Raw genomic sequence first — 26604 nt, 5'->3', positions numbered from 1 at the left:
CTCTTTATTTTCTTACCTTGTTTATGTTTCTCTTATATTGGATATTGTATATCATGAAGCATATTCTAATCATATCTACAGTTTGAGTCGAACATTTTTTAAACCCTATTCTGTGTTAATGATACTCGCATATTTGAATTTTGTAGGTTTTAATAATTTAGAATTAAATTTATATATGATATTGTATGTTTCATTTCATTGGTTTAAATAGAGTTTACTTATAGTCTACTTGCTTATTTTCTTTCGTGTATCGTAATATACATAATCAAGTCGCAGAGAAGAAACCAGCATGTTCTAGATTGAACGTATGTATCCAGACTCTCTTTCTGACGTTTTCGTATGTTATATAGACGTTATCGTATGTGCATAAAACAATATCTACATTCATAATTTAATCATTCGTGTAATATATTTAGTACATTCTTTAAAGGTAAAATATTGCAAAACCTCTTAGTTTTAAAGAACCGCTTGGATTGGCATGAAATTTGGCATACACATAGCTAACAAGTCAAAGAAAAAAAGTGATAGTGTGTCGATGTGTGCTTTTGCCCTAGGGGTGAGTTTCACCCCCTTTTGGGGATGAAAAATATATGTTCGAAATAAGTCCGGAAATAGATAAAACGACTAATTCTAAGCAACTTTTGTTATATAAAGTTTTTTCACCAAAATAATACTTTTCGAGTTATTTGCGAGTGAATATGTTAATTTTTCTACAAAATAACCACGTTTTCAGACGGTTTTTCGCAAATAACTCAAAAAGTAAGTATTTAGCCGAGAAAAAATTCTTATCAAAAATATAGCACGTAAAAAAGTGAAAAACATGTTGTATATATTAGGTCACAATACCTAGCAGAAGCAGAGTTATAGCTAATGAAAAATAGGTTCATATTCGTCAAATTCCAAATCGAATATTTTAACGTGCCCCTAACCAAAAGACGAAGCACTTTTTTGGGGAAAACTCATTTTAACTTTTTTAAAGTGTTTAAAAAATATCTTATTTTTGTTTTTTTTTTAAATTTTAGCATCAAAAGTAAACAAGTTACGCTCAAAATAAAGTTGGTCCCTTTTTTTTGGTAAGAAATCGGGAAAATCGCCCCCTAATTAGCATTTCAAATGAACTTAATTGTTACCACTTCACAAGTTTTTACTCGCGTACGTATTAATCATATGATCTGTAAGTTTCATCGGTTCAAAGTCCTTATTTTTGAAAGAGCTGTAGTTAAAAGGGCTCGAACGAGTCACTTATCACGGGTGTATGCAAATTTAGAAACACCGAATCTTACCAATTTTTGTCTTACAGAAAAACAAAAAAATGCAAAATATTCAGAAAAGTAAAGCAGACTTTTTTTATTGTTTAAGATTTTTGGTATCTAACAATTTTCAAGTTATTTTGAAAAATATTTTATTTTCTTCAAAATTAATTTTTTTTTTAAATTTTACTTTAAAACCAAATTTTTTCAAAAATAAGCACTTTGAATGGATGAAGCTTACAGATCATATAAACACAACATAAGTAAAGTAACTTGTAAAGCGGTAACGATTCATTTCATTTAAGTTGCTAATTGGGGGGTGATCTTCCTGATTTTTTTTTTGCCAAAACAAAGGGGACCAACTTTATTTTGAGCGTAACTTGCTTATATTTGATGCTAGAATTTTTTTTTAAACAGAAATAAAGCTTTTTTTAAACACTTTAAAAAAGTTGTAATGTGTTTTCACCAAGAATGCTTCATTAGTTGGATATTTATTATTCTATTTGGAATTTTTTGAATATGGACCTATTTTTCATTAGCTATAACTCATGCTTTTGCTAGGTATAGAGACCTAATATATACACCGTTTTCTTCACTTTTTGATAGGCTATAGTTTTACTAAGAATATTTTTTTCGACAAATTGCTTACGTTTTGAGTTATTTGCGAAAAATCGTCTAAAAACGTGATTATTTTGTTGAAAAATGAACATATTCACTTGCAAATAACTCAAGAAGTATTGATTTGGTGAAACTCTATAGAACAAAAGTTGCTTAAAATTAGTCAGTTTATCCATTTCGGGACTTATCTTGGGCATATATTTTTTCACACCCGAGATGGGGTGAAACTCACCCCCAGGGCAAAAGCACACATCGGGACCATATCACTTTTTTTCTTTGACATGTTAGCTATGCGTATGCCAAATTTCATGTCAATCCAAGCGGTTCTTTAAAATTTACAGCAAAAACCGTGAAATAATGTACTAATTATCAGACGAAGTGAAAGAATCCGATACCCATAAAATATTGAATCCCAATGAAGGGAGTTTATTATCGTGGCTTTAAGAGTCACAAGATTAAAGTTTGAAAAAAAGAACATTATTGAAGATGTTAAATATAAAATGTTAATACAATCAAACGTTTTTTTTTTCGCTGTGTGACTCGTACTTACCGGATGAGAAGTCCTTAGTGCATCAAACGAGAAAACGTCCAATATATTATCAGCATCTTCTTCCTCTAGAGAATTCCATTGTGGAAATAGATCTTCGAGGGCCAAGCTAGCCATGTACGTTGCGAAACCTTCGTTTAACCATAGATCCGTCCACCATTTCATCGTAACCAAGTTTCCGAACCATTGATGAGCCAATTCGTGGGCTATGACGCTAGCGACTCTATTTTGACTGGTTTTTGAAGATACCTACACAAATATTATTATTTGAGGTATATAATAATTGACAATATTTACACTTTTATAAAAAAGAACTTTTTATAATACCACATTATTATTATTTGTAGAACACAATATAGAATTATAAACTAATTTGTTGTTTAGAAAATTTTACATGACATAGAAAGTAACGCTATCTATTGAGAAAACTAGTAGCGCCATCTTAAAAAAATGAGAACTAATTTTACCATATATAATTTAAAATGGCGTAAAATTCCAAATAAAACAATGCATCCATGTAAAAGCTGTTGAATATTGCATTGGCATCCAGCTCTGAGCTATTCTGAAAATTTCAAATCTCTATTTAGTCGGGAAGTATGTTTAAAATCGATTAAAATATTTTTCCCGGACAAAGTGACAAAGAGGCAGACAAAGAACAGGCGAAATATATTAAAAACGTGGTAATAAAATGCCCAAAGTATGCCAAAGACATATATCTATACCTATTAAATTTTATAAAATCTAACAGTAAGAGATTATCGTATCGTATTACCTTAGGATCATAAAGTAAGTAACTCTCCCTGTAAGTGATCAATCCCCAATTTTCCATAGCGCCGGCACTAAAATCAGGGATAGAAATCATATCTTGTTTTGGTAGAGGATATTCAATGTCAAAGAATTTCTCATAATACTCCAAACATTTTGGTCCCACCTCTGTAGCGAAATCTACCTAAAATAAAACAGGAACATAACATTTTTTCAATGATGTATTCGATTATTCCGTACTTGATTTATTGCATCTTTTCTGGCCCAGATCCTAAAGGTAACGTTGTTGTTTTCTACCAATTTTCCAGATTTATAGTCGAAGTCTGATACAACCCAAGCAACTAGATACGTTGACATTGGTACTGAGGTGTCGAAACGATCCCAAAACCAGCCGTCTTTTTCTTTCCTAAAAACAGAAATAAATACTGATGATTTCAAGAATAAAGCCAGCGTAAGACCAATAGTGAGATATTCATCAGAAACAAGACCCTGTACACTATTTACAGCTACAACATAAAGACTACTGGAATCGACTGAGATGAGAGTACTGAGAAGAATTACAGGAACTACGCTAAGCGATCGAAAGAGGAGTGAAGACATTATAATACAATGTAACGTACAGTGTATAAACGAATGGACACTAAATAAAAAAAAAAAAGAATGGAACAACCACATAACCAGAAGGGGTGAGACACTCTTCTTCTCTTCTTCTTCTTTTTGTATAGACATGACTTTGTCTGTTTTTTCAGTGTGCCTCTAGTAAGTTGTCGTTCCATCGTTTTCGTGGTCTTCCCACTGATCGTCTTCCTATTGGGGAACGGTCTCTCGCTGTCCTGACTATCCTATTTGTTGTCATTCGGCTTATGTGGTCATTCCATTCTATTCTTCTGTTTCTTACCCAGTTATTAATGTTATCCACCATGCATCTCCGTCGTATATCTGTACTTCTAGCTCTGTCCTATAGAGTCTTACCATCGATTTTTCGAAGGGTTTTCATCTCCGCTGTTTCGAGCAATCATTTTGTCATCTCTGTGTTGGGTCGTGTTTCTGCCGCGTATGTCATTATTGGTCTGATGACTGTTTTGTAAATTCTGCCTTTCATTTCTTTTCCGATATTTTTATTTCTCCATATTGTGTCATTCAGGCAACCTGCGGCTCTGTTTGCTCTATTCACTTGATCTTCCACTTCTGTTTCGAGCCTTCCGTACTAGATAGTGTGATGCCTAGGTATTTAAACTCCATCACTTGTTCTATTATCTGACCTTCCAGCTCCAATTTACATCTTATTGGATCTGCTGTTATAACCATGCATTTTGTCTTTTTTGACATGTTAAATTTTCTGGCGATTATGTTGAATTGGTGCAGCATACGTTGTAAATCATCTTCACTTTGAGAGATTAGTATTGCATCGTCCGCATAACAGATTATTTCAAGTTGTTTTATCCCATTTGGTATCATTGTTTAGTTCTTACTTTTTTTATTATTTCGTCCATGATCAGGTTGAACAAGAAAGGACTCAAGGAATCCCCCTGTCTTATCTCATTGCCGGCTCAATTGGGTCAGTTAATTCATCGTCCACTTTTTTTTTATTGTGTTGTTCTGGTAGATGTTTTCGATCGTTTTAATTATTCCTAGAGTACCTCTCTCGAGTATAACAAATGGATAACGTCCTTTAATTTGACCCTGTCAAATGCTTTCTTAAGGTCCACGAAACATAAATATGCCGGTTTGTTGTATTCTAACAACGGGGTGAGACACATGTGGTCAAAATAGCAAGAGATAAATCATCAATCGGTAGAAGAAGTATCGGCTGACCGCGCAAAAGATGAAGTGACAACCCTCCATAGAGATCCGCCAATGAACAAGCACAATTGTTTGTAAAGAGGAAGAAGAAGAAGAAAGACAGAAATAGTCGACGTTTAGGTTTAATAATGAAAAAGGACCACAAATACTGAGATCAGCAATTGAGTGTTGGTGATAAAAAAGCTAAAATGAAGAAAAGCAGAAGGGGAAAAACAACTAAGACACTCAAAAAAATGAGAGAAGCAGGGATTTAGATAAAGTGGCCAAATGAATGTCAATTTTTTAATAAAAAAAATTTAAAACGGTTTTTTGCAAATTACTCAAAAGTATGTATTTTATGAAAATATCATTCTTACAAAAAATTTATCTTATAAAAAACAAAACGATTTTTGGATTTGTGGTGTTTATAGCCCCAATACAAGAGGAGAAATAGCTTAGGGAAAGTTGATTCTTCTTCGTCTAATGCAAAAATTGAAAGTTTCAACGTAGTCCAGGGCATCTGTTTTGAGATGGACGTTGAGAGGTGACTCAAATTTTTTTGCAGAAATTGCTTGAAAATAAATCAAATAATAATATTTGAGTTATCCTCCCTCTCAAAAAGGTCCGGAACATTGTTTAAATAATCAAAATGTCAAAAATTGAAGGAAAAATTCGATTTTTTTCTTCGTTTTTTGATTATAACTTTAAAAGTATTCATTTCCGAGAAAAGTTGTACCGACATAAAAGTTGCGTAATTAAATTTCCTACAATATAGAATTGGTTAAAAATTTAAAAAATAGTTACACTAGTTGCAAAACAGCAATAATTGCGAAAAAACCATACAAAAACAAGTATTCGCATTTTACGTTCTTCAACCATTTATGCTACACTTAGGACCTTCATATTTCATTCAGAAAAACTTTATGATACAGTAAAACAATACTGTAAATTTAATTAGGATCGGTTCAATAGATTTTGCAAAATAAATTTTGCAATCCAGCTTTCGCAAAAAAAATTCATGTTTTCAAAATGTTACAGGACTGAAAATAAAGTAGATAGCAAGTTGAAACTTTTTTGCTTATAGAAGTGTACTGTACCTTTCATTTGGAATTTTCAAAATTAAAATAGATTAATTACCACGGCGTCAGAAAATTTCTGAAATAAACAATAATTTTTGGTGCTACGCGCAGGACAGCGGTGTTCGATTCACACAAGTTGATTTCCAACAAAAATTTCTTCCAATCTTTATCTAATATATTATTTTCTTACTCTATATTTTGTTGTATTTTAAATTTTAATTCCACAAAAATCAAACTAATTTTATAATTGTTTGTGAAATATTGTTTAAACAATTTCATATGTTTAAAAATAATAAAGTTTTATTATTTAAGTTAAAATATATGAACAAAGAAAGTTTTTGCTAATAAAAGTGTTATTTCAAAGGATAGAGTGTGTGTTTTTTTGCAATAAACAAATTTATTTATATATATCGAAATGTAATAAAAATTAAAATGTATCAATCATTATCAAAGGTCATTGGAATGCCTAATCAGAGCAAACTATCCGCTGTCCTGCGCGTAGCACTAATAATTAATGTTTATTTAAAAAAATTCCTGACGCCGTTGTCTTAATCGATTTTAATTTTGCAAAATTGCAAATGAAAGGTACAGTACACTTCTATACGCAAAAAAATTTTCAACTTGCTATCTGCTTTATTTTCAGTCCTGTAACATTTTGAAAAAATGATTTTTTTTTACGAAAGCTGGATTTCAAAATTTATTTTGCAAAATCTATTGAACCGATCTTAATGAAATTTACAGTATTGTTTTACTGTATCATAGAGCTTTTTAGCGTCAAATATAAAGGTCCTAAGTGTAGCACAAATGGTTGAAAAACGTAAAATGCGAATACTTGTTTTTGTATGTTTTTTTCACAATTATTGCTATTTTGCAACAAGGGTGACTATTTTTTAAATTTTTAGTCAATTCTATATTATAGTAAATTTAATTACGCAACTTTTATGTCAGTATAACTTTTCTCGTAAATGAATACTTTTAAAGTTATAATCAAAAAACCAAGAAAAAATTCGAATTTTTCCTTAATTTTTTGACATTTTGATTATTTAAACAATGTTCCGGACCTTTTTGAGAGGGTGGATAACTCAAATATTATTATTTGAGTTATTTTCAAGCAATTTCTGCAAAAAAATTTGAGTCACCTCTCAACGTCCAAATGTACTAATATTTTTACATATGCGCCCTGGTCTAACGTGAAATATGAAGTTTTTAGACTTACAATGGTTCAGTCCTAAGCACAGGCATATTACTGATTACTGTGTAGCCTTCTTTTCTTCCGATACTTATGTCAAAGGTAGCTTTCATCTCAGGTTCATCGAAACAAGGGAACGCCATTCTTGCAGAAATGGGCTCAAATTGTGTAACACCCAACCATTTCTTTTCCTTGTCTTTCTTATCGTAATAACTGCTTCTATAAAATCCTAAAATGTCAAAAAAACGCATTATTATTTATCATTATGACCATCTACTTAAAAATAATCTGTGTATTATATTTATTATTCATTCAAAATATTACTCATTCATTTAAAATCATGTATTTCATTGTAACTTGTTTTACAGATTGTAAATAAATTGGGAGGTTAAATAAAAAAATATTTAAATCATTCTCAAATAGACTATTAATTTTATGGCAAGAAAAGAGAAAAGACGATATAATGAAAGAAGACGATTGCATTTCTTTTCAATTTGATCTCCAAAATTGTTCTGCATGTTTCGAGGTATTCACCTCTCATCAGGGACACTTGTGGTAGCTCAAACTGAAATGGCATGCAATCTATATGACCTTATAGTCCATGTGGTGAGACCGCTCCCGTCTGAAAAACATTTCTAATTCGGTTTCTTTGTGGATTCCTATTCAAAAATGTCCCCTTTAAACAAATCTGAAGGTTGCCGGAAGGAATTTTTGGGCAGAAATTGTTTAAACAATTTTTTTAAACAAATACAAAAGATCATGTTTTTTTGCTCTGTAACATATATTTTTAGATTTTTTGGGTCAATCTAAACAAGAAAGGTATCTTGTAATTTTTCTCAGAAATTGATAGTTTTCGAGTTATAGGCAATTTAAAATCTAAAAAATGCGAAAATGCGCATTTTCGAGGCTTACAAACTCATATTTAAATTAGTATTTTTAAGGGTGCCAATAACTTGGATTAAAGTTATTTAGACCGTAGTTTTTCAATTGTAAATTATGCATGTCCATCCGATTTTTTAGCCGGTGCGGCGCGCTCTATTTCAAAAATCTCCTATTTTCCTGCGAAAAATATTTTGTCTAGATTCTTTGGTAGTCCAAGTAATGAAGCTTAAAATAGGACAAAACCTCGCAATTTTTACAGAATTGATCGATTAGCTTGAAAATTAGAGAATAAATAGTGGATAGTCCAAGGATCAAAATCTATATGATTCCGAAAGGCGCTTTTACCATAGGGGTGGCTGCCACCCCATCTCAGGAGTGGAAATTTTATATTATATTTTGACCGCATAAGTTGATAAAACATTCATTCTAAGTAAAAAATGTTCTATACATTTTTTTGATAAAATTAATAGTTTTCGATTTATCCGCTATCGAAAGTGTTAGTTTTATATCAAAAAAATCAATGTATTTCGATATAGGCTCATTTACAATCCACTCAATTTTTGCCGTAGAAAAAATTTTTTCAAACCAGCTTCTTGGCAACTAAATAACCTACAATTTCATATTTAAACATTTTTTCGTCTCTCTGATGCTAATCTTTCTATTCTGAAGAAAATTGCATTTTTTACCAAACTACTAAAATTCGTTATTTGCTTTTAACTCGTTTTTTAAAAACTAATCATTCTAAGCTAGTCAAACTTCTAGAATCTATTAATAATACATAAATAAAGAAGAATGAATAAGGCCAATGACTATAAACACACAGCTGACTTACGTTATTATCCTTCCAATTGGAGTTTTTCTTTTATTTTCAAGAAAATATATTGCTTTTTAACCGTAACTTTTTTATTTTTTACCTTAGAAAGTTTGGTAAAAAATTATTTTGTAGGTTTTTATAAGATCTATAAGTCTATTGATATTAAATCTTTTTAAAATCCTTAGTCGCAAAAAGAGGTGACTATGAAAGGTTTCGTAAAGGTGGTTTTTGCATGTTATTACAGGTTTTAATTGTCAATAGCTGACTCAATTGTTGCCGTAGAAAACATTTTTGCAAATCAGTTTCTTGGGAATTAAATAAGCTATAATTTCATATTGGATCATTTTTTCGTATCTCTAATTCTAATCATTCTATCCCGAAGAAAAGGCCATTTTTTTCCTAACTACAAAAATTCGTTATTCACTTTTAACTCCATTTTTAAAAAACTAATCATTTTAAGCCAATCAAACTTCTAGAGCCTATTAATAATACATAAATACCTAATGAATACCATATAGGATCAATGACGAATTTTAATTAGGGTGGTGATTAGAGGGTTGCTCCCGATCACTTTTTCGCTGAAAAAAATAGGGACTTACATTCTTTTCATTATGTCACTTAATTTTTCAGCTAGAGACCTTTGTTTTATTTCAAGAGATAGATATTTTTAAATACTTTAAATTAGTTTGAACAAGTTATCCTCTAAAAATGCATAGTTTTCCCGTCTTCTGACTTTGAAACTACAATATTTAGCATTTGACGAAGAATAGCTAACATAAAATAAAGTATAGCTCGATTACTATTGATCTTAAAGAAAATTAAGAAAACGGTTTTGTTTATTTTTTCAAAAACTACATTTTGTTAAGTAAACTTGTTCGAAAACTTTTGGAGTTATTAGCAAGAAACTTATTAACAACATTGATTTTTTAGACATAAAACTAACACTTTAGATAACGAATAAATGGAAAACTATTAATTTTATCAACAAAATGTATAGAACGTTTTTTGCTTAGAATGAATGTTTTTACCAACTTTTGCAGTCAAAATATAATAAAAAATTTCCACTCCGAGATGGGGTGGCAACCACCCCCATGGTAAAAGCGCCTTTCGGCATGATATAGATTTTGATCCTTGGACTATCCACTACTTATTCTCAAATCTTCAAGCAAATCGATCCATTCTGTAAAAATTGCGAGGTGAAAAGTTTAAAATGCGAGAATGTGTTTTTTTTTGTCATTACATATTCGGATTTAAAATCGCTTTTAACTTTAAAACTATTAACTTTTGAGAAAATGTCAAGAAACTTATTTTATTTAGAATGTATCAAAGAATCTATTAGAAAAATATTTTTCGGAGGAAAATAGGAGATTTTTGAAAATAGTGCGCACCGGCAAAAAAACCGGATGGACACGCATAATAAATAATTAAAAAACTACGGTCTAAATTCTAAATTGAAGTTAGACCCGATCACTCTTCGGAATCTTGAAAAGGAATGTTTAAACTTTAATTCAAATTATTGGCACCCTTAAAAATACTAATTTAAATATGAGTTTTTAAGCCTCGAAAATGCGTATTTTCGCATTTTTTAGATTTTAAATCGCCTATAACTCGAAAACTGTCAATTTTTGAGAAAAATCACAAGATACCTTTGTTGTTTAGAATGACCCAAAAAATCGAAAAATATATTTTTTGGAGCAATAAAAGGTGATCTTATGTATTTGTTTAAAAAAATTGTTTAAACAATTTCTGCCCAAAAATTCCGTCCGGCACCCTTCAGATTTGTTTAAAGGGGCATTTTTGAATATGAATCCGCAGAGAAACCGAATTAGAAATGTTTTTCAGACGGGAGCGGTCTCCCCACATGGACTAGTAGTAGTAACTAAAGATTTAAGTAATACCTGCAAGTCCGTCGTCCATTTTACCAGAAAACCCAATATAAATTTCATATTTGTGATCGGTATTCAAATCTTCCTCTAAATTTAAAATTAAAAACTCGAACTCTTCTTTAAATTCAACGTTGGATATTTTAACGGTCTTAGAGTCGTTACTTGTGATGTCTTTCAGGATTACGTCATCATCTTTGATGTCCAAGTGTTTGGAATGTAGAGTTATATTTTGCGTGGGATGAGTGCATGTTACCTGAAATTAAAATGGCGCCCACATTAACTTAATTCAATCAAATTAATTCACTGGGCAACAAAACACCAAGAACCAGGAGATACGAGCGGGCATCAGAAAAGCTATATCCACCTTCAACCGGATGGGGTTGAAGAGCCACAACCTCTGTCTTGGTATTAAAGTAAGTGCAATGCTACGTTTTCTCTGTCCTTTTTTATCGTGGGCCTTGAACGAAGATATGTGTAGAAAATTGGAAGCATTTGAGATGTTGCTATATTAGAGAATACTTAAGATTCCGTGGACTATAGACCGGGCAGTATCGTCGCCCCCGCTAGCGAAATTATTCCGATTCGATTTTTTTGCACAAACTTACTCAAAAAGAGGTCCTTATAACATATCCACAGGGTGCCGGCCGGTGCCGTGGTCGAAAAATTGTTTAAACAATTTTTTTTAAACAAATTCACAAAAATAATTTTTTCATTTCGAACAAAATTTTTGAAGTTATACTTCTTTACCGGCGATAGAGGGTGATTTTTTTATATGTTAAAACCTATCAGCCCGGCGCATGCGCATTATAACTTTGTTCTGATTGGATGTTCAAATGACATGTCAAAAATTATCCGATATGGCAGCTGTGGTTTGGAGGTAAAGGTAAAGGTAAACAAATGTATAATATATTAGTTTTATTGTTGTGAGGACAGAAACAAAAAAGTTTATAATATTGTAGTGACTTTTAAATAGTTTTTAAAAGCAACAGGTACGTAATAATTGTTAATGTATCATGGGTATAAACCTACCTATTTGATCTGCCAAAATACATAGTATGTAATACTTTTATTTATATAATTTGATTACCATCAAAATTTCTATCAATATTCACCTAATATATTGTTTTTTTTACTCTATGTTTTGTTGTATTTTTTCAATTCTAAATAATTTCAATTCAAAATTAAAATAATTTGATCAATTTTCAAAATATCACAAGTTTAATCCGTTTAGTTAGTCGATCTTCGTAAATAATGACACATAGTGTCCGTGGCTAAGCGGAGAAGGCGAATGAATTCCAATACCAACCGCTCTTATCAGCGCTGGTTCGAGTCCCAATAGAAACTTTCTTTTTTGTTTTTTTTTAATACATTTTATGATTGTAAGTATATTTATTATATAATTGTATTTTCAGAAAATACGTATTTAGTTAAAAAAAATTTCGACAATTAATGTTCAGACATCATTTGTGGCTTGTTTAATGTGTTTGTGTGTGTTTTATTCTTTTATTATTTTAATTTTTGGCACTGTTCTAATAAAAATGTTTGAGAAGTAGTAAGTATAAATTAGTTTAATATTTAAACAAAATATAAATAAAAAGTATATTAATTTCGTTTAAATCATATAATAGAAGTATAACTTCTTACGTGCGTACAAAGTGCACACACATTCTTTTATTTTAGATAAATTGGCTTATTCTGAGCAAAAAAGGTCTCTTGTCATTTTTTTCTAAAATTGATTGTTGTCGAGTTATATGCGATTAAAAATTTGAAAAATGCGAAAATGGCCATTTTCAAGGCTTAATAACTTGAGGTAAACATTATTATTATGAAATTCAAAAAGTTATCAAATCAAGTTTCAAGCCCCTTCTTCAAGGTCCTGAAGAGATCTTTGTGATTATTTTATTACAAAGCTGTTATTTTTAATTATTAACAATTGGCGCTATAGTCCAGGATGTATCCGTCGTCCCCGTTAGTGAAATTATTCCGATTCCATTTTTTTGCAGAAACTTACTCAAAACGAGGTCCTTATAACATATCCACAGGGTGCCGGGCGGTGCCGTGGTCGAAAAATTGTTTAAAGAATTTTTTTAAACAAATTCACAAAAATATTTTTTTTTGCGAACGATTTTTTTTTTTTTAGATAATTTGGGTTATTCTGAGTAAAAAAGTCTCTTCTGATTTTTCTCTAAAATTGATTGTTGTTGAGTTATATGGCCATTTTCGTATTTTTCAAATTATAAATCGCGTATAATTCGACAACAATCAATTTTAGAAAAAAATCACAAGAGATATTTTTTGCTCAGAATGTCCCAAATTATCTAAAAAAATTTGTTCGAAGTGAAAAAATTATTTTTGTGAATTTGTTTAAAAAAATTGTTTAAACAATTTTTCGACCACGTCACCGCCCGGCACCCTGTGGATATGTTATAAGGACCTCGTTTTGAGTAAGTTTCTGCAAAAAAATGGAATCGGAATAATTTCACTAACGGGGGCGACGATACATCCTTTACTATAGCGCTAATTGTTAATAATTAAAAATAACAGCTTTCTAATAAAATAATGACAAAAATCTCTTCAGGACCTTGAAGAAGGGATTCGAATCTTGATTTGGTGACTTTTTGAATTTCATAATAATAATGTTTAATCGAGTTATTAAGCCTTGAAAATGGCCATTTTCGCATTTTTCAAATTTTTAATCGCATATAACTCGACACCACTCAATTTTAGAAAAAAATGACAAGAGACCTTTTTTGCTCAGAATAAGCCAATTTATCTAAAAAAAATTTGTTTGAAATGAAAAAATTATTTTTGTGAATTTGTTTAAAAAAAATTGTTTGAACAATTTTTCGACCACGGCACCGCCCGGCACCCTGTGGGTATGTTATAAGGACCTATTTTTGAGTAAGTTTGTGCAAAAAAATCGAATCGGAATAATTTTCGCTAGCGGGAGCGACGATACTGCCCGGTCTACTAGCCTAGTCACAAATTACGACGTTCCCACAATAATAAAGAAGAACTGAGAGGTACTGACCACCATCAAATCTCGAAAGTATAAATGCTTTGGACACATTTAGTGCAGTAACTGAAGGTTTTCACCTCCGATTTCGTTAAAATCCATCGATTTTTATGAAAATTGGTGAGTTGTTAGAAGAGACCTCAAGAAAAAAAGGTGACATGGTGCCAACTTGCGCTTTTATCCTGGAGGCGCAGAAATCGATAGAGGGACAAATTATAAGTAAATTTTTTTATATATAATTATTAACATTAATCAATACTTTTTGAGTTATCAAAGATCAAATATTTTAATTTTTCGTGAAAACAAATGCATGTTTTAAAGTAGTTTTTTATAAATACATAACTCAAAAACTATAAGTTTTTACAAAAAAGTTATCATCACCAAAATTGAAGATAATAAAAAATTTAATACACTCCTTACTTGAAAAACCATTGAATATTAAATCAAAGTGAGTTATAGATAATTAAATGTATATTTTTTTTCGGTGAGTACTCAAATCTAAGTATTCAAGCTTAAATAACGGGAAAACGGTGCATTTTATAACATATAGGTACTTATTAATACTTGTCAAAGTACTTAGCAATACCTGTCAAATGATCTTTAGAAGTAGTTGATAGCGCCACAATTTAGCAAGTTATAATGAAAATAAGAGAACCCTTTTGCTTTTTTATTAGGAAAAAGTAAAAAATAAAACATGTGCCATTTCCATAAAAGTTAAAATTTACAGTAATGATCTCAAAAACATTGACTGGTTTAGAATGCATATTTTTGAAAAAAAAAATGTATGATTTAAAAAAATCAAAATATCTCAAATTTTCGTAATTTTCATTTTCTTTTAATAATAACTCCAAAAATACTCTATATACGTACAAAATGATATAGAACCAAATTTTAGTTTTTTCTTTAATAAATGTTTCACTGTTTTTAGTATTCCTGTAACATAAAGAATAACCGAGAAACGTTTAAAGCCGTAATTTTACGACGAGAGCCATGTAACAGGGGCCCTTTAACTTTTATTTAAAAAAATAAGGGATTTAAAAGATTAAAATTAATACTATTTTAAAACCCTTGAAATTACCTTTTAAATGGTAATTGGACAATCCTGATATCATACAAATTAACGAAGTTATTCTAAAAAAAAACAATTAATTTTTTTGAAAAATTTTTAGAGCATAAAAGTATACATTCAATTATCTATAACCCACTTTAAGTTAGTAATAAAAGATTTTTCGGACAATAAATTTATTTTGCATTTTATTAGCTTTAATTTTGGTAATTATAACCTTTTTGTTAAAACTTATAGTTTTTGCGTTATTTATGAAAAACCGCTTTAAAACATGCATTTTTCCCACGAAAATTTTAATTTTTGATAACTCAAAAAGTATTCATTTATTTTAAAAACTTGATATAAGAGATTTAGCTTATAATTTGTCCCTCTATCGGTTTATGGGGTTGTTTTTAATAAAATAATTTTCATCCCCAAGAAGGGATGGCATCCGCCCCCAGGATAAAAGCGCAAGTTGGCACCTTTGTTCCTTGAGGTATCCTCTAACCACTCACCAATTTTCATGAAAAAAATCGATAGAGGTTCAACGAAATCGGAGGTAATAGCTCATATCCACCTTCAGTGACTGCACTAATTATGCAAAATGAATCCAGATATGCCCTCCTACAAGACAAGGTATGCAAGGAAAAATATTTGGAAAGCGAGGTCCAGGAAGAAGAAGAACATACTGGTTAAAGAGCCTCAGAAGCGGGTCAACACATCTGTACAGAGTTTTCGCGCTGCTGCAGATATGGTGGTAGGGGAGCAAAGTTTGCTAAATGTGCAGTCACTCGAACGCTTTGGGGACCTATTGGGTTGTGATTATTAGGTCCTAAAACCAAAAAAAGTTAAGTAAAATTTTCCATTTTAGCGGGCGCTTGCCATTTTTTAATTTAATTTTCGATTTCCATTAATCGTTTTTTCCGAATATAGCGCCATCTATCCATAATTCGAAAAAATGTTTCGAATAAAAGTTGCTTATTTTTATGCAGAGAATTCAAATCTGCAATAAAAAATGGGGGCTCCCATTTAAGATTTTAAAGTAACCCCCCACCCCACCTCCGTGGGGGGTCACGTTTGGTACCATTCGATATATTTTTCAAAAATATTAAATAAGTGTATTTTGCAGTTTTTCGATCTGATGTTTATTTTGCTAAATATCGCGGGATTTGTATTTAAAATTTAAAATTTACCCCCACCCCTCTCTGCGAGGGGTCGTGTTTGGTATCTATCGATAGGTTTTTGAAAAATATTGAACGTGTAGTTTTTAGTTTTTCGATCTGACGTTCATTTCGCGAAATATTCGCCTTTTTCTTGTGAAACTTTGTGACTCACCAATTCCCTTACGCCCCGCTCAAATCGTCCGATTTTTTAAATATACAGTTTTGCATGTACTTAACTTACCTTATCTTAATCTGACAATTTCGAGTATTTTTAAGGATAGATTTTTTTTTCGGGCCCCCCTAAACGAACTCCCCTGTGTTAAGAGCCAATATATGGCAGAGGTACATCTGCAGGGTACCACGTTTCTCCCCATATGATAATCTGACGCGCTCGAGTAACTGCAAAAATCCCCGCTTGGGCTCCCCTACCATGGTAAAGATTGCCATGATAATCACCAATATTCGTCACGGGTAGGCATATCAAGAAGAAGAAGGGCAAAATTATATAACGTTTTGTCGTAAATTTTCACTGTATAAAATATTCTTTTAACAGTTTCGGCTTTCACATCTGATTAAAAGCAAAACGGTTTTAGAAGAGTTGTCAGGATCACCTTGCATGTCTCTTAATTATGTATATTATAACGATAACTATTTTATTTTTACACTAATCTTGACATCTTAACGGTAAGCTGCATAAATTGACTTCTTATATCAATTTTTATTGTAATCACATCATTTAGGGGAGATTCGGGCCAATCATGTCTTTCAATATATTAGCATACAAGTGCCAAGCTGATATTTTATTCAGCTGAACTTCGGATCGCATGGGAAGAAATCATCGAAAACATCAGCAGAAATAGGAAGAGATCATGATCATAAATTGGTTTTGTGCAAAATCAAAATGAAAACACATAGGTAATAACAAAACAAAAGAATGCACCACCAAGATAAAAGTCGAAAGCTTACAGCATGGGTCCACAAGATACCTATTCCAAAAAATAATAGAAAGAAGCAGAAACAAATATATCACAAAAAGTGACGGAGTCGAAGAAGGTTGGGCAAAAATTAAGTCTAATAAATATCTTAGCCTCAGCCAAGCAAGTTCTTGGTGAAAGAAACATTAATAAAAATAAATCGCTTCCAAGGCGAAGAATTCCATGATTTTGTACAAAAGTGAAGGAAAAATGTAAATAAAAGAAAAAAGCTTACCTAAAATATATGTCAACAAAGACACAAGAGGCATACGATAATTATAAGACAATAAGGAACGAAACACATTCACTTGTAAGAATAATAAAAAAATTGTTAACTGAGAATGTTTTTCGAAAGAAATGGAATATGATGTTTATGGCAAAAGAAAATATGGCGCTTTATAAAAGGTCAAAAGGAACTAATAGAATCAAAACACATAGAAAAGGATACATGGATTGACTGTCTAAGAAATCTCTATGCAGAGGAAGAACAAATGACCCTAGAACCGGAAACACCATAAATTAACATAAACGAAGAAGTTAATATAAATATATTAAAACGGGATGGTTCCCGGGAATTGGCTGTATATCATACAGTTAAAAAAATTTAATATTGAAGCAAACATTCATGTTGTAATTGGTAGGCATATTTTAATTAAAAATTAAAATTTAAAAATCCAATCCAAAAAAACGGATTACATAAAAGTTCAGAACGAACATTTTTCGGCCCTATCAGTCCATTATCAGTGAATTCAAATACTTGCTAAATAGCCCCAGAACCAAACAATGGTTGGATTTAAATTATTAGTTACAATATAAAATTGTAAAAATTATACGACTTATGGCCGATGAAATTGGATAACATTCCGGGAACACAAGGTTCCTACTCGAAAAGGAGGTACGTCTTGGTCTGCCTGAGCCTGCCAACTCCGTGGGTTAAATAAAGTGAGTAACATTGGGGTCTTTAAAATTAAACAGACAATTAATATTGATAAAAGTACAGGCGAGCCGGTATCCATTATCAGTACTGAAGATAGAAGTGTATCAACTGGAAGCTTTCTGTGAATTGTACTAGACTCAATACTCGTAGAATAAGATATGATAACGTAAGAACTAACTACAAAGAGTAAAAAACCAAAACTACGATATAAAACTATGTGGCTAGAAGAAGAGAAGTTAAAAGAATTTACAGAAAGAAGAAAAAAGATCAGCTAGAAAGGCAATTGAAAAACATAGAAGTAGCCTACATTAACAAAGAGGTTAAAAATCTATCAAGAAGTTAAGAAATCCAGAGAAACAAAAAAGAATAATACAAAGTATTGCAGAAACAAAGAAGGTCTTGTTCTAGGAGAAACAATATTGTAAATTGTTTCTAGGTACGCCAGTCAATGGGAGCAGGAATAGAATATTACCTCCGAATTCTATCCTACTGCATGGATTTTAATGAAATTTTGGGCCTAGTCTCTACTTATCTCCTAATTCAAAGTCTACCCTATGCCGATGTGTGCTTTTATCTTGGGGGTGGTTCCCACCCCTTTTTAGGGTTGGAAAACTTTTTGGTTAAAATTACCACGGAATTCGCTAGAAAACCTAATTCTAAGCAAACACTGTTCTATAATTTTTTTTTTAAAACTCAATACTTTTTGAGATATTCGTGGTTGAAAATTAGTCATTTTCATTGAAACATAATACCTTTTCGAACGGTTTTTTGCGAATACCTTAAAAACTATGCATCTAATTAAAAAACTATATTAAACATTTTTGTAGGTTATAAAAAACGAAGAGACACTTGCCTTCATAAATCTTCTAGTTATAATACAAAAAGAGATATGGTAGGTGAAAATAGTTTGTTTTTTGGTACATTCTCAAATTGGTGTATTCAACTTGAAATAACAGAGAAACGGTCGATTTTAGATGTATAATATTACTAATACCTTTTGTAGTGCTTGAAAAGACCTTTAAAATGAGCTATATTAGAGGTCTATTACATTAAAACTAAGCGAGATATGCTGCAAACAAAATTGATAACTAATGTATTTTAAGAAAGAATGAGAAGTAATACCCCCATCCACCAAAATGTAAATGCATCGTTTTCCTTCCACAATACTTTTTATTATAGTGTTATTTCTATGCTCAAAATGTTGTACGGGTTTAAAATAAATGGTTTTTGAAAAAAAAGAATGTGTGTGTACTTTGTACGCACGTAAGAAGTTATACTTCTATTATATGATTTCAACGAAATCAATATACTTTAAACAGTTTCTCTACTACTTTCCAAAAATTTTTATTAAAACAATACCAAAAATTAAAAAAATAAAAGAATAAAACACACACAAACACATTGAAAAATGCCACAAATGATTTCTGAACAGTAATTGTTGCCAAAAATTTTAATTAAATACGTATTTTCTGAAAAAAATTATATAATAATATACTTACAATCATAAAATCTATAAAAAAAATAACAACTTGCTTGGGGCTTGAACCCACTTCACGTCTATCGCGCCTTACGAGAGTTGAAGCAATTTCCCACTACACCACATTCGCGTATACGTCATGTGGGAATATACACAACCTAAACGTTTACACCATAAACTTTTTGACATTTTGTTAATTTATATGAATCAAATTATTAGTTTGATTTTTGTCGAATTAAAATACAACAAAATATAGAGTAAGAAAACGATATATTAGATGAAGATTTGTAGAAAGTTTGTTCGTAATCAGATTATGTAAATTAAAGCATTGCCTACTAATAGGTAACTACATTATTTTTTTTACATTTTCCAAATAGATTGGTATGAAGATAATTTTTTATTGGAATACAACTGAAACATTTAGAATTACGTACCTGCGGCTTTTCAAAACTATTTAAAAAGTCACTATAATTATAAATTTGATTTTATTTCTGTCCTCACAATAATAAAAACTAATATATACAATATTTTTGTTTACCGATAACTTCCATATTGAACAATTATTGACAGATCATTTCAACACCCAATCAGAGCCCGTATAACGACTAATACCATACTGTCGGTGTGCGCATGCGCGCAGGTCAATAAAATTTCACCCTCAATGAAATCGCGCCTAAGGAAGTATAACTTCAAAAAGATCAAATTATAGAGTGCATTTTTAAATTTTCTTAAAAATCTTCCTTTTTCTCCATGTAACTTAAAAATGATAAGAGATACAGTAATGAAAAAAAAAGGAAATTTGTATCTGAAAAAGCCCTACATTTTTGTGCGTCATCTTTTTTTCGTACCTCTTATCTTTTTCGAGTTACATTGAGGAAAAGAAAGATTCTTAAGAAAATTTAAAAATGTGCTCTATAATTTGATCTTATTTTTTTCAAAAACCATTCATTTCTATCAAGTTCAACTTTTTGAACATATAAATAACACTATAATAAAAAGTATTGCAGAAGGAAAACGATGTATTTAAATTCTGATGGAGGAAGGGTTAAATATACTTCTCATTTCTTCTTAAAATGCATTAGTCATCAACTTCTTTGCAGAATATCTCGCTTAGTTTAAATGTAATCGACATTTAGTATTGCTCATTTTAAAGGTCTATTCAAGCACTACAAAAGTTATTAGTATCATTATACACCTAAAATCGACAGTTTCTCTGTTATTTCAAGTTGAATACGCCGATTTGAGCATGCAGCAAAAAACAAACTCTTCTTACCTACGATATTCCTCTTTGTATTTTAACTAGAAGATTTATGAAGGAACGAATCGCTTTGTTTTTTTATAACCTACAGGAATATTTTATATAGTTTTTTTGTTAGATGCATAGCTTTTAAGGTATTCGCAAAAATCCGTCTGAAAAGGTATCATTTTTCAATGAAAATTACCAATTTTCAACCACGAATAACTCAAAAAGTATCGAGTTTTCAAAAAAATAATTATTGAACAGTTTTTGCTTAAAATTAGGTTCTCTAGCCTCTTCCGTGGCTATTTTAACCAAAACATTTTTCACCCCCGAGAAGGGGTGGTAACCACCCCAGGCTAAAAGCCCACATCGGCATAGGGTAGACTTTATTTCTTGAACTATTCCCTACTTACTGTGAAAATATCAAGTAAATCGATGTAGTAGGATGGAATTCGGAGCCAAATACCCTCATTGACTGCCCTAAGGAGAAACAACAGAAAAATTAAAACTGAATAAATTGAAAATCTGTTAAAAACAGACCAACAAGAGGGACTAGAGGGAAATGAGAATTTGCAAGAACATGTAGAAGGGACATACGCGGAACCAACTTTGAATGAATTCAAATAAAAAACAACAAAAGAGCAGGCAAAAGTAGTATCCCAGCTAATAGTCGAGGAAATGAAGCATTATGGCTGGCAATTTTTTCCAAGGTCCAAGGATCATTTTCTATATCATGCCGCTGTACGCTAAAACCTTGGGGGTGGTTGCCACCCCATCTCGGGGGCGGGAATTTTTTATTACATTTTAACTATGTAAATCGATGTAAACAGTGATTATAAGAAAAAAATGTTTTTTACATTTTCCTCGTAAAACTAATATTTTTCGAGTTATTCGCGCTTGAAAGTAACAGTTTTTCGATGAAAAAATCGACTTTTTTAGAGTGTTTTTTGAGAATACCTCGAAAAATATGCATTGAATCAAAAAAACTGTAGATATAAAAATTGTATCTTTTAGTAACACAAATTAAACTATTTTTCTGTAATATCGCTAAGACCAATACAAACCGAGATACGGCATGTCAAAAGTTAGCTTTTTTCGTCAAATGCATAATTTGAAATATTCAAAGTAAAATAACGGAAAAACTTTGCATTTTTCGAGGGAAACTTAAATAATTTTTTTCAAGTATACAGTTATGCCTTTCAAAAAAAAGTATAATAAAAGTTTCTAGTCTGAGAAGTAAGCGACTTATGATCAAAAAAACTCGGTACCTGCTTTTCTCTATCAAAAAATCAGTGAAAAAAAACCACGAACTGCCCTCCTGATTAAAAATTGGTCTTCACCTTTCTGTAATTACTTTTATATTTGTATTATCAATATACCCAAGAAGTTTGACCTATTTAAAAGGCCTCATTTTAGAAAAATTGGAGTTTAAAAAAAATAATTTTTTGGAATTTCCCATTTTTCACCTTTTGCTTCAAAATATCTCCGAATATACTGGAGATACGAAAAAAATAATAGCTTACTAAATTGTAGCTTCTTTAATAACTAAAATTCCTTTGTGCATACGTTTTCACTACAGTGAACAGTTAGCGAGATATAGCTGTTTAAAACCTCTATTTACGAGCAAACACCCCCTTATTAGAAAACTTTAAACCCACCCTAATTAAAAACTGAAGGATCTTAAGGAATTTAGTTTACACAGTCTTATAACTCTTCAAAAATCCTACAAATTCATTTTTGAAAAATCTTTTCACCGCCAAAAATGAAGGAGCTATGTTTATAAATGAATTCTTTTTTTTTCGAAAAATTCGGATAGTCCGCTTATGGATAATTTTCAATGTATGTATAATACCACAGAACCGGTTCGTATAATGAAAGAAAAAACTATTTGTATTTGTATTTGTACATATTTGTAAATTCGTATTTTTGTGTAAATAAATGTTTTTGTAATTCTGTAATTCTACTTTTTTTTCTGTATAGACCTATTAAAATATCTACTTATAAAAACTGTAATGTTATTAAGGGTGGTTTTTAAGGGTTGAAATATTATGACATTATATCCTAAAGTATAAAACAATCATTATTTAACCAATCAGAACCAAATTTTACCCATATTAAAGTATACAATGTTTTTATATAATTTTTGACAATAAGGGGTTGTTTACACCCCTAAAAATAATCAACGCCCTTAAGCATGTTATAGAATATGAAGTACAGGGTGAGATGCTCCTAATCCCAAACTTTTATGTAAATCGACGCAAGCCGAAATTATTCTTTTAGGATAAGTAAATTTTTTATATATAGCTCCAACAAGGGTGGTTTTAAGGGTTGAAATATTGTGATAGTATATCTTAAAGCATAAAACATTCATTATGTAACTAATAAGAACCAAATGTTGACAATATTAAAGTTTAAAATGTTATTTTATAATTTTTTACCACTAGGGGTAGTTTTCACCCTTACAAAACCAAAAGCGTACAACGGCTCAATATTGGCTCCGTGAGTCTCCCCTCTACGTACAGTCACGTGATACGCTGTCAGATTTTGTAAGGACGTTTTAACATTGAGTCTTATGGGATTATTTTGTTAAACTTGAATATTTTATTTTGTAGTGATAATAACCGAATACAATTGTTAGAATTCATTAGTTATTAATTTATACTGTAATTTATAGTGCAACAAAATATTGTCTTTTTCGTTAATAAATATTTATTGACATAAACTGCGATAGTGAGGTTATGCATACAAAATCAAACTGATAATCAATATTGGAAAGTGAAGAATTTATAGTGCGTTTTTATTTTCTGTTTATATTAATACATAATATCACTAATAGCGTGACACGACATTTTTTTAAATGTCTCATTTAAACATACACAAAACGTCCTTATAAAATTTCAAAAAACCGCCACCATGAGCAGGTCGGTCGATTTTGCTTTGACACTTTGTTAACGCTCGGAGCGAATAGAAAATGAACTAGAGGGTGTAATGAGTCTAATCCCAAATTTTTGTACAGATCGATGCTGGACGAAAAAATTGCGAGGTTTTGCCATTTTTTCAGCTTCATTTCCTCGACTATAAGATTTTTAAGGAAGGCCGAGAAATAGTGACAGACAGAATATTCGCCCCAAACGTCCCTACCCATGGACAATATGATTCTTATGTTATGACTAAAAACTTCGACCTCGCACAATTTTAATGTAATTATCGATTGATCTATAAAAATTGACACTCTTTTTATGTGATATGAATTTATAAGATTGCAGAACATTGACCTTCACAATTTTATCCTTAACCCACTGAAACTTTTGTGGAAATCTTTATTCGCTTATTAACTTGGTAAATATTTTTGTGTAGGCGAAGAAGTTAATGATAAGAATATTAATGTTGTTTTGCACTGGTGGTTAAGGTAAAGGTTTTTAGCTGAGGTCGTTTAATCCGACCAGAAAATGATTAGGTATAATCATTTTTTTTACTGTAGAATAATGTTTCAGTCAATAGTAGTCAGTATACAGTAGATACTGACAATCCAACAGTTCAACAAATAAAGAAAGGAAAAGCAGTTGGACCAAATGATATTCCTGAGGAATTGTGGAGAGCATTAGGAGGAGAGACAGGAACAAGTTGGCTAACAGGTTTATTTAATAGAATTATGGAAGTTGGACAAATGCCAGACAAATGGAGAAGCAGTATATTAGAGCCTCCTTACAAAAACAATAGTCCAGGAACCGAAGCTTTCACCTCGCAATTTTTACAGAATGGATCGATTTGCTTGAAAATTTAAGAATAATTAGTGGATAGTCCAAGGATCAAAATCTATATTATGCCGAAAGACGCTTTTACAATGGGGGTGGTTGCCACCCCATCTTGGGGGTGGAAATTTTTTATTATATTTTGACTGCAAAATTTGATAAAAACATTCATTCTAAGCAAAAAATGTTATATACAATTTTTTCATAAAATTAATAGTTTTTGATTTATTCGCGATCGAAAGTGTTAGTTTTATATCGAAAAAATCAATGTTTTTCGATAATACCGTGGATTGAAATATTGATATAATACTCATTTACGATTCACTCAATTTTTGCCGTAGAGAAAATTGTTTTAAAATAAGTTCTTGGAAATTAAATAACCTACAGTTTCATATTTAAACATTTTTTCGTATATCTGATGGTAATCTTTCTATTCTGAAGAAAATGGCATTTTTTACCAAACTACAAAAATTCGTTATTCGCTTTTAACTCCAGTTTTTTTAAAACTAATCATTATAAGCCAGTCAAACTTCTAGAATCTATTACTAATACATAAATAAAGAAGAATGAATAAGGCCAATGACTAAAACACCGCTAACTTACATTATTATGATTCCAATTGGATTTCTCCTTTTTTTTCAAAAAAATATATTGATTTTTAACCGTTACTTTTTTATTTTTTATCTTAGAAAGTTTGGTAAAAAAGAATTTTGTAGGTTTTTATAAGGTCTATAAGTATATTAATATTATATCTTTTTAAAATCCTCAGTCGCAAAAAGAGGTGACATTGAAAGGGTTGATAAAGGTGGTTTTTGCATGTTATTACAAATTTTAATTGTCAATAGCTCATTCAATTCTTACGGTAGAAAAAATTTTTCAAATCAGGTTCTTGTGAATTAAATAAGCTACAATTTCATATTAAAACATTTTTTGTATCTCTGATGCTAATCTTTCTATTCTGAAGAAAAAGCAATTTTTCCGAACTACAAAAATTCGTTATTCGCTTTTAACTCCATTTTTTGTTAAACTAATAATTCTAAGCCGGTCAAACTTCTAGAATCTATTAATAATACATAAATAAAGAAGACCAAATAATACGAAAAAAAGTTATTCTTCATAAAAAGTTCTGCATGGTCCCAAACCTACGATTTAACCATCAAATATCAAATTTTTTGAATATTATACGAGGTATGTCAAGTTTGAATTTCACTCAAGAGTAAAGTAGCTTTATTTTTCACAATATTGAAAATTGCTATTATGAAAAGTTGTTTGGAATTAAAAACTATATTCTAGTTTCCATCCTTCTAATTGAAAAAAAAAATTTTGATAAATTTAAGATAACTAACATTATTTTCAGTTATTTCAATTCAGATAACTCTTTTATTATTAATTTTACGAAAAAAGTGATTCTTAATAAAAAGTGCTGCATGGTCTAAAACCTAAAATACAACCATCTTATGTCAAATTTTATTAATTTTATACGAGGTATGTCAAAAATATGAATTTCGGTCAAGAGTAAAATACGTTTATTTTTCACAATATCGAAAAGTGTTATTATGAAAAGTTATTTAGAATTAAAAACTATGTTTCAGTATTTAATTATATCCTTCGAATTAAAATATTCTGAACTATAAAGGTACTTTAATTTTGATCTAAATTTATCTTTTTTGACATACCTCGTATAAAATTGATAAAATTTGATATAAGATGGTTGTATTTTAGGTTTTAGACCATCCAGAACTTTTTATTAAGAATCACTTTTTTTTATAAAATTAATAATAAAAGAGTTATCAGAATTGAAATAACTGAAAATAATGTTATCCATAATTTTCAAAAACAATTTTTTTTTCAATTAGAATGATGTAATTGCATATTAGAATATAGTTTTTAATTTCAAACAACTTTTCATAATAGCAATTTTCAATATTGTGAAAAATAAAGCTACTTTACTCTTGAGTGAAATTCAAACTTTTTGACATACCTCGTATAACATTCATAAAATTTGATATCTGATGGTTGAATCTTAGATTTTGGACCATGCAGAACTTTTTATAAAGAATAACTTTTTTTCGTAAAATTAATAATAAAATATGGATACAACTTACAGGGACATACTGTATAATAATCAAATTTGCTTTATGCAGGGTAGATCAAAAACAGATGTAATTTTCATTATAAGGCAGTTGAT

The 26604-nt window shown here is 30.5% G+C and overlaps 1 protein-coding gene across 2 annotated transcripts in view; it reads right to left on the bottom strand.

The window, feature by feature from the left end:
* The window catches only part of LOC126884827 (aminopeptidase N-like), a 71852-nt gene that overhangs the window by 18806 nt on the left and 26442 nt on the right, over positions 1-26604 (bottom strand). For both annotated transcript variants that reach the window (XM_050651085.1, XM_050651086.1), the window contains exons 3-7: positions 10825-11065; positions 7258-7459; positions 3421-3586; positions 3188-3364; positions 2419-2664 (exon numbers count right to left, since the gene is read on the bottom strand). In XM_050651085.1, the coding sequence (XP_050507042.1) occupies positions 2419-2664; positions 3188-3364; positions 3421-3586; positions 7258-7459; positions 10825-11065 (1032 nt within the window). The remainder of the gene's footprint in view (positions 1-2418; positions 2665-3187; positions 3365-3420; positions 3587-7257; positions 7460-10824; positions 11066-26604) is intronic.

This window comes from Diabrotica virgifera, chromosome 5, assembly GCF_917563875.1.
Source record: "Diabrotica virgifera virgifera chromosome 5, PGI_DIABVI_V3a".
Lineage (NCBI taxonomy): Eukaryota > Metazoa > Arthropoda > Insecta > Coleoptera > Chrysomelidae > Diabrotica > Diabrotica virgifera.
The sequence above is the reverse complement of the archived record's forward strand: the minus strand, read 5'-3'. Positions and strand labels throughout refer to the sequence as shown.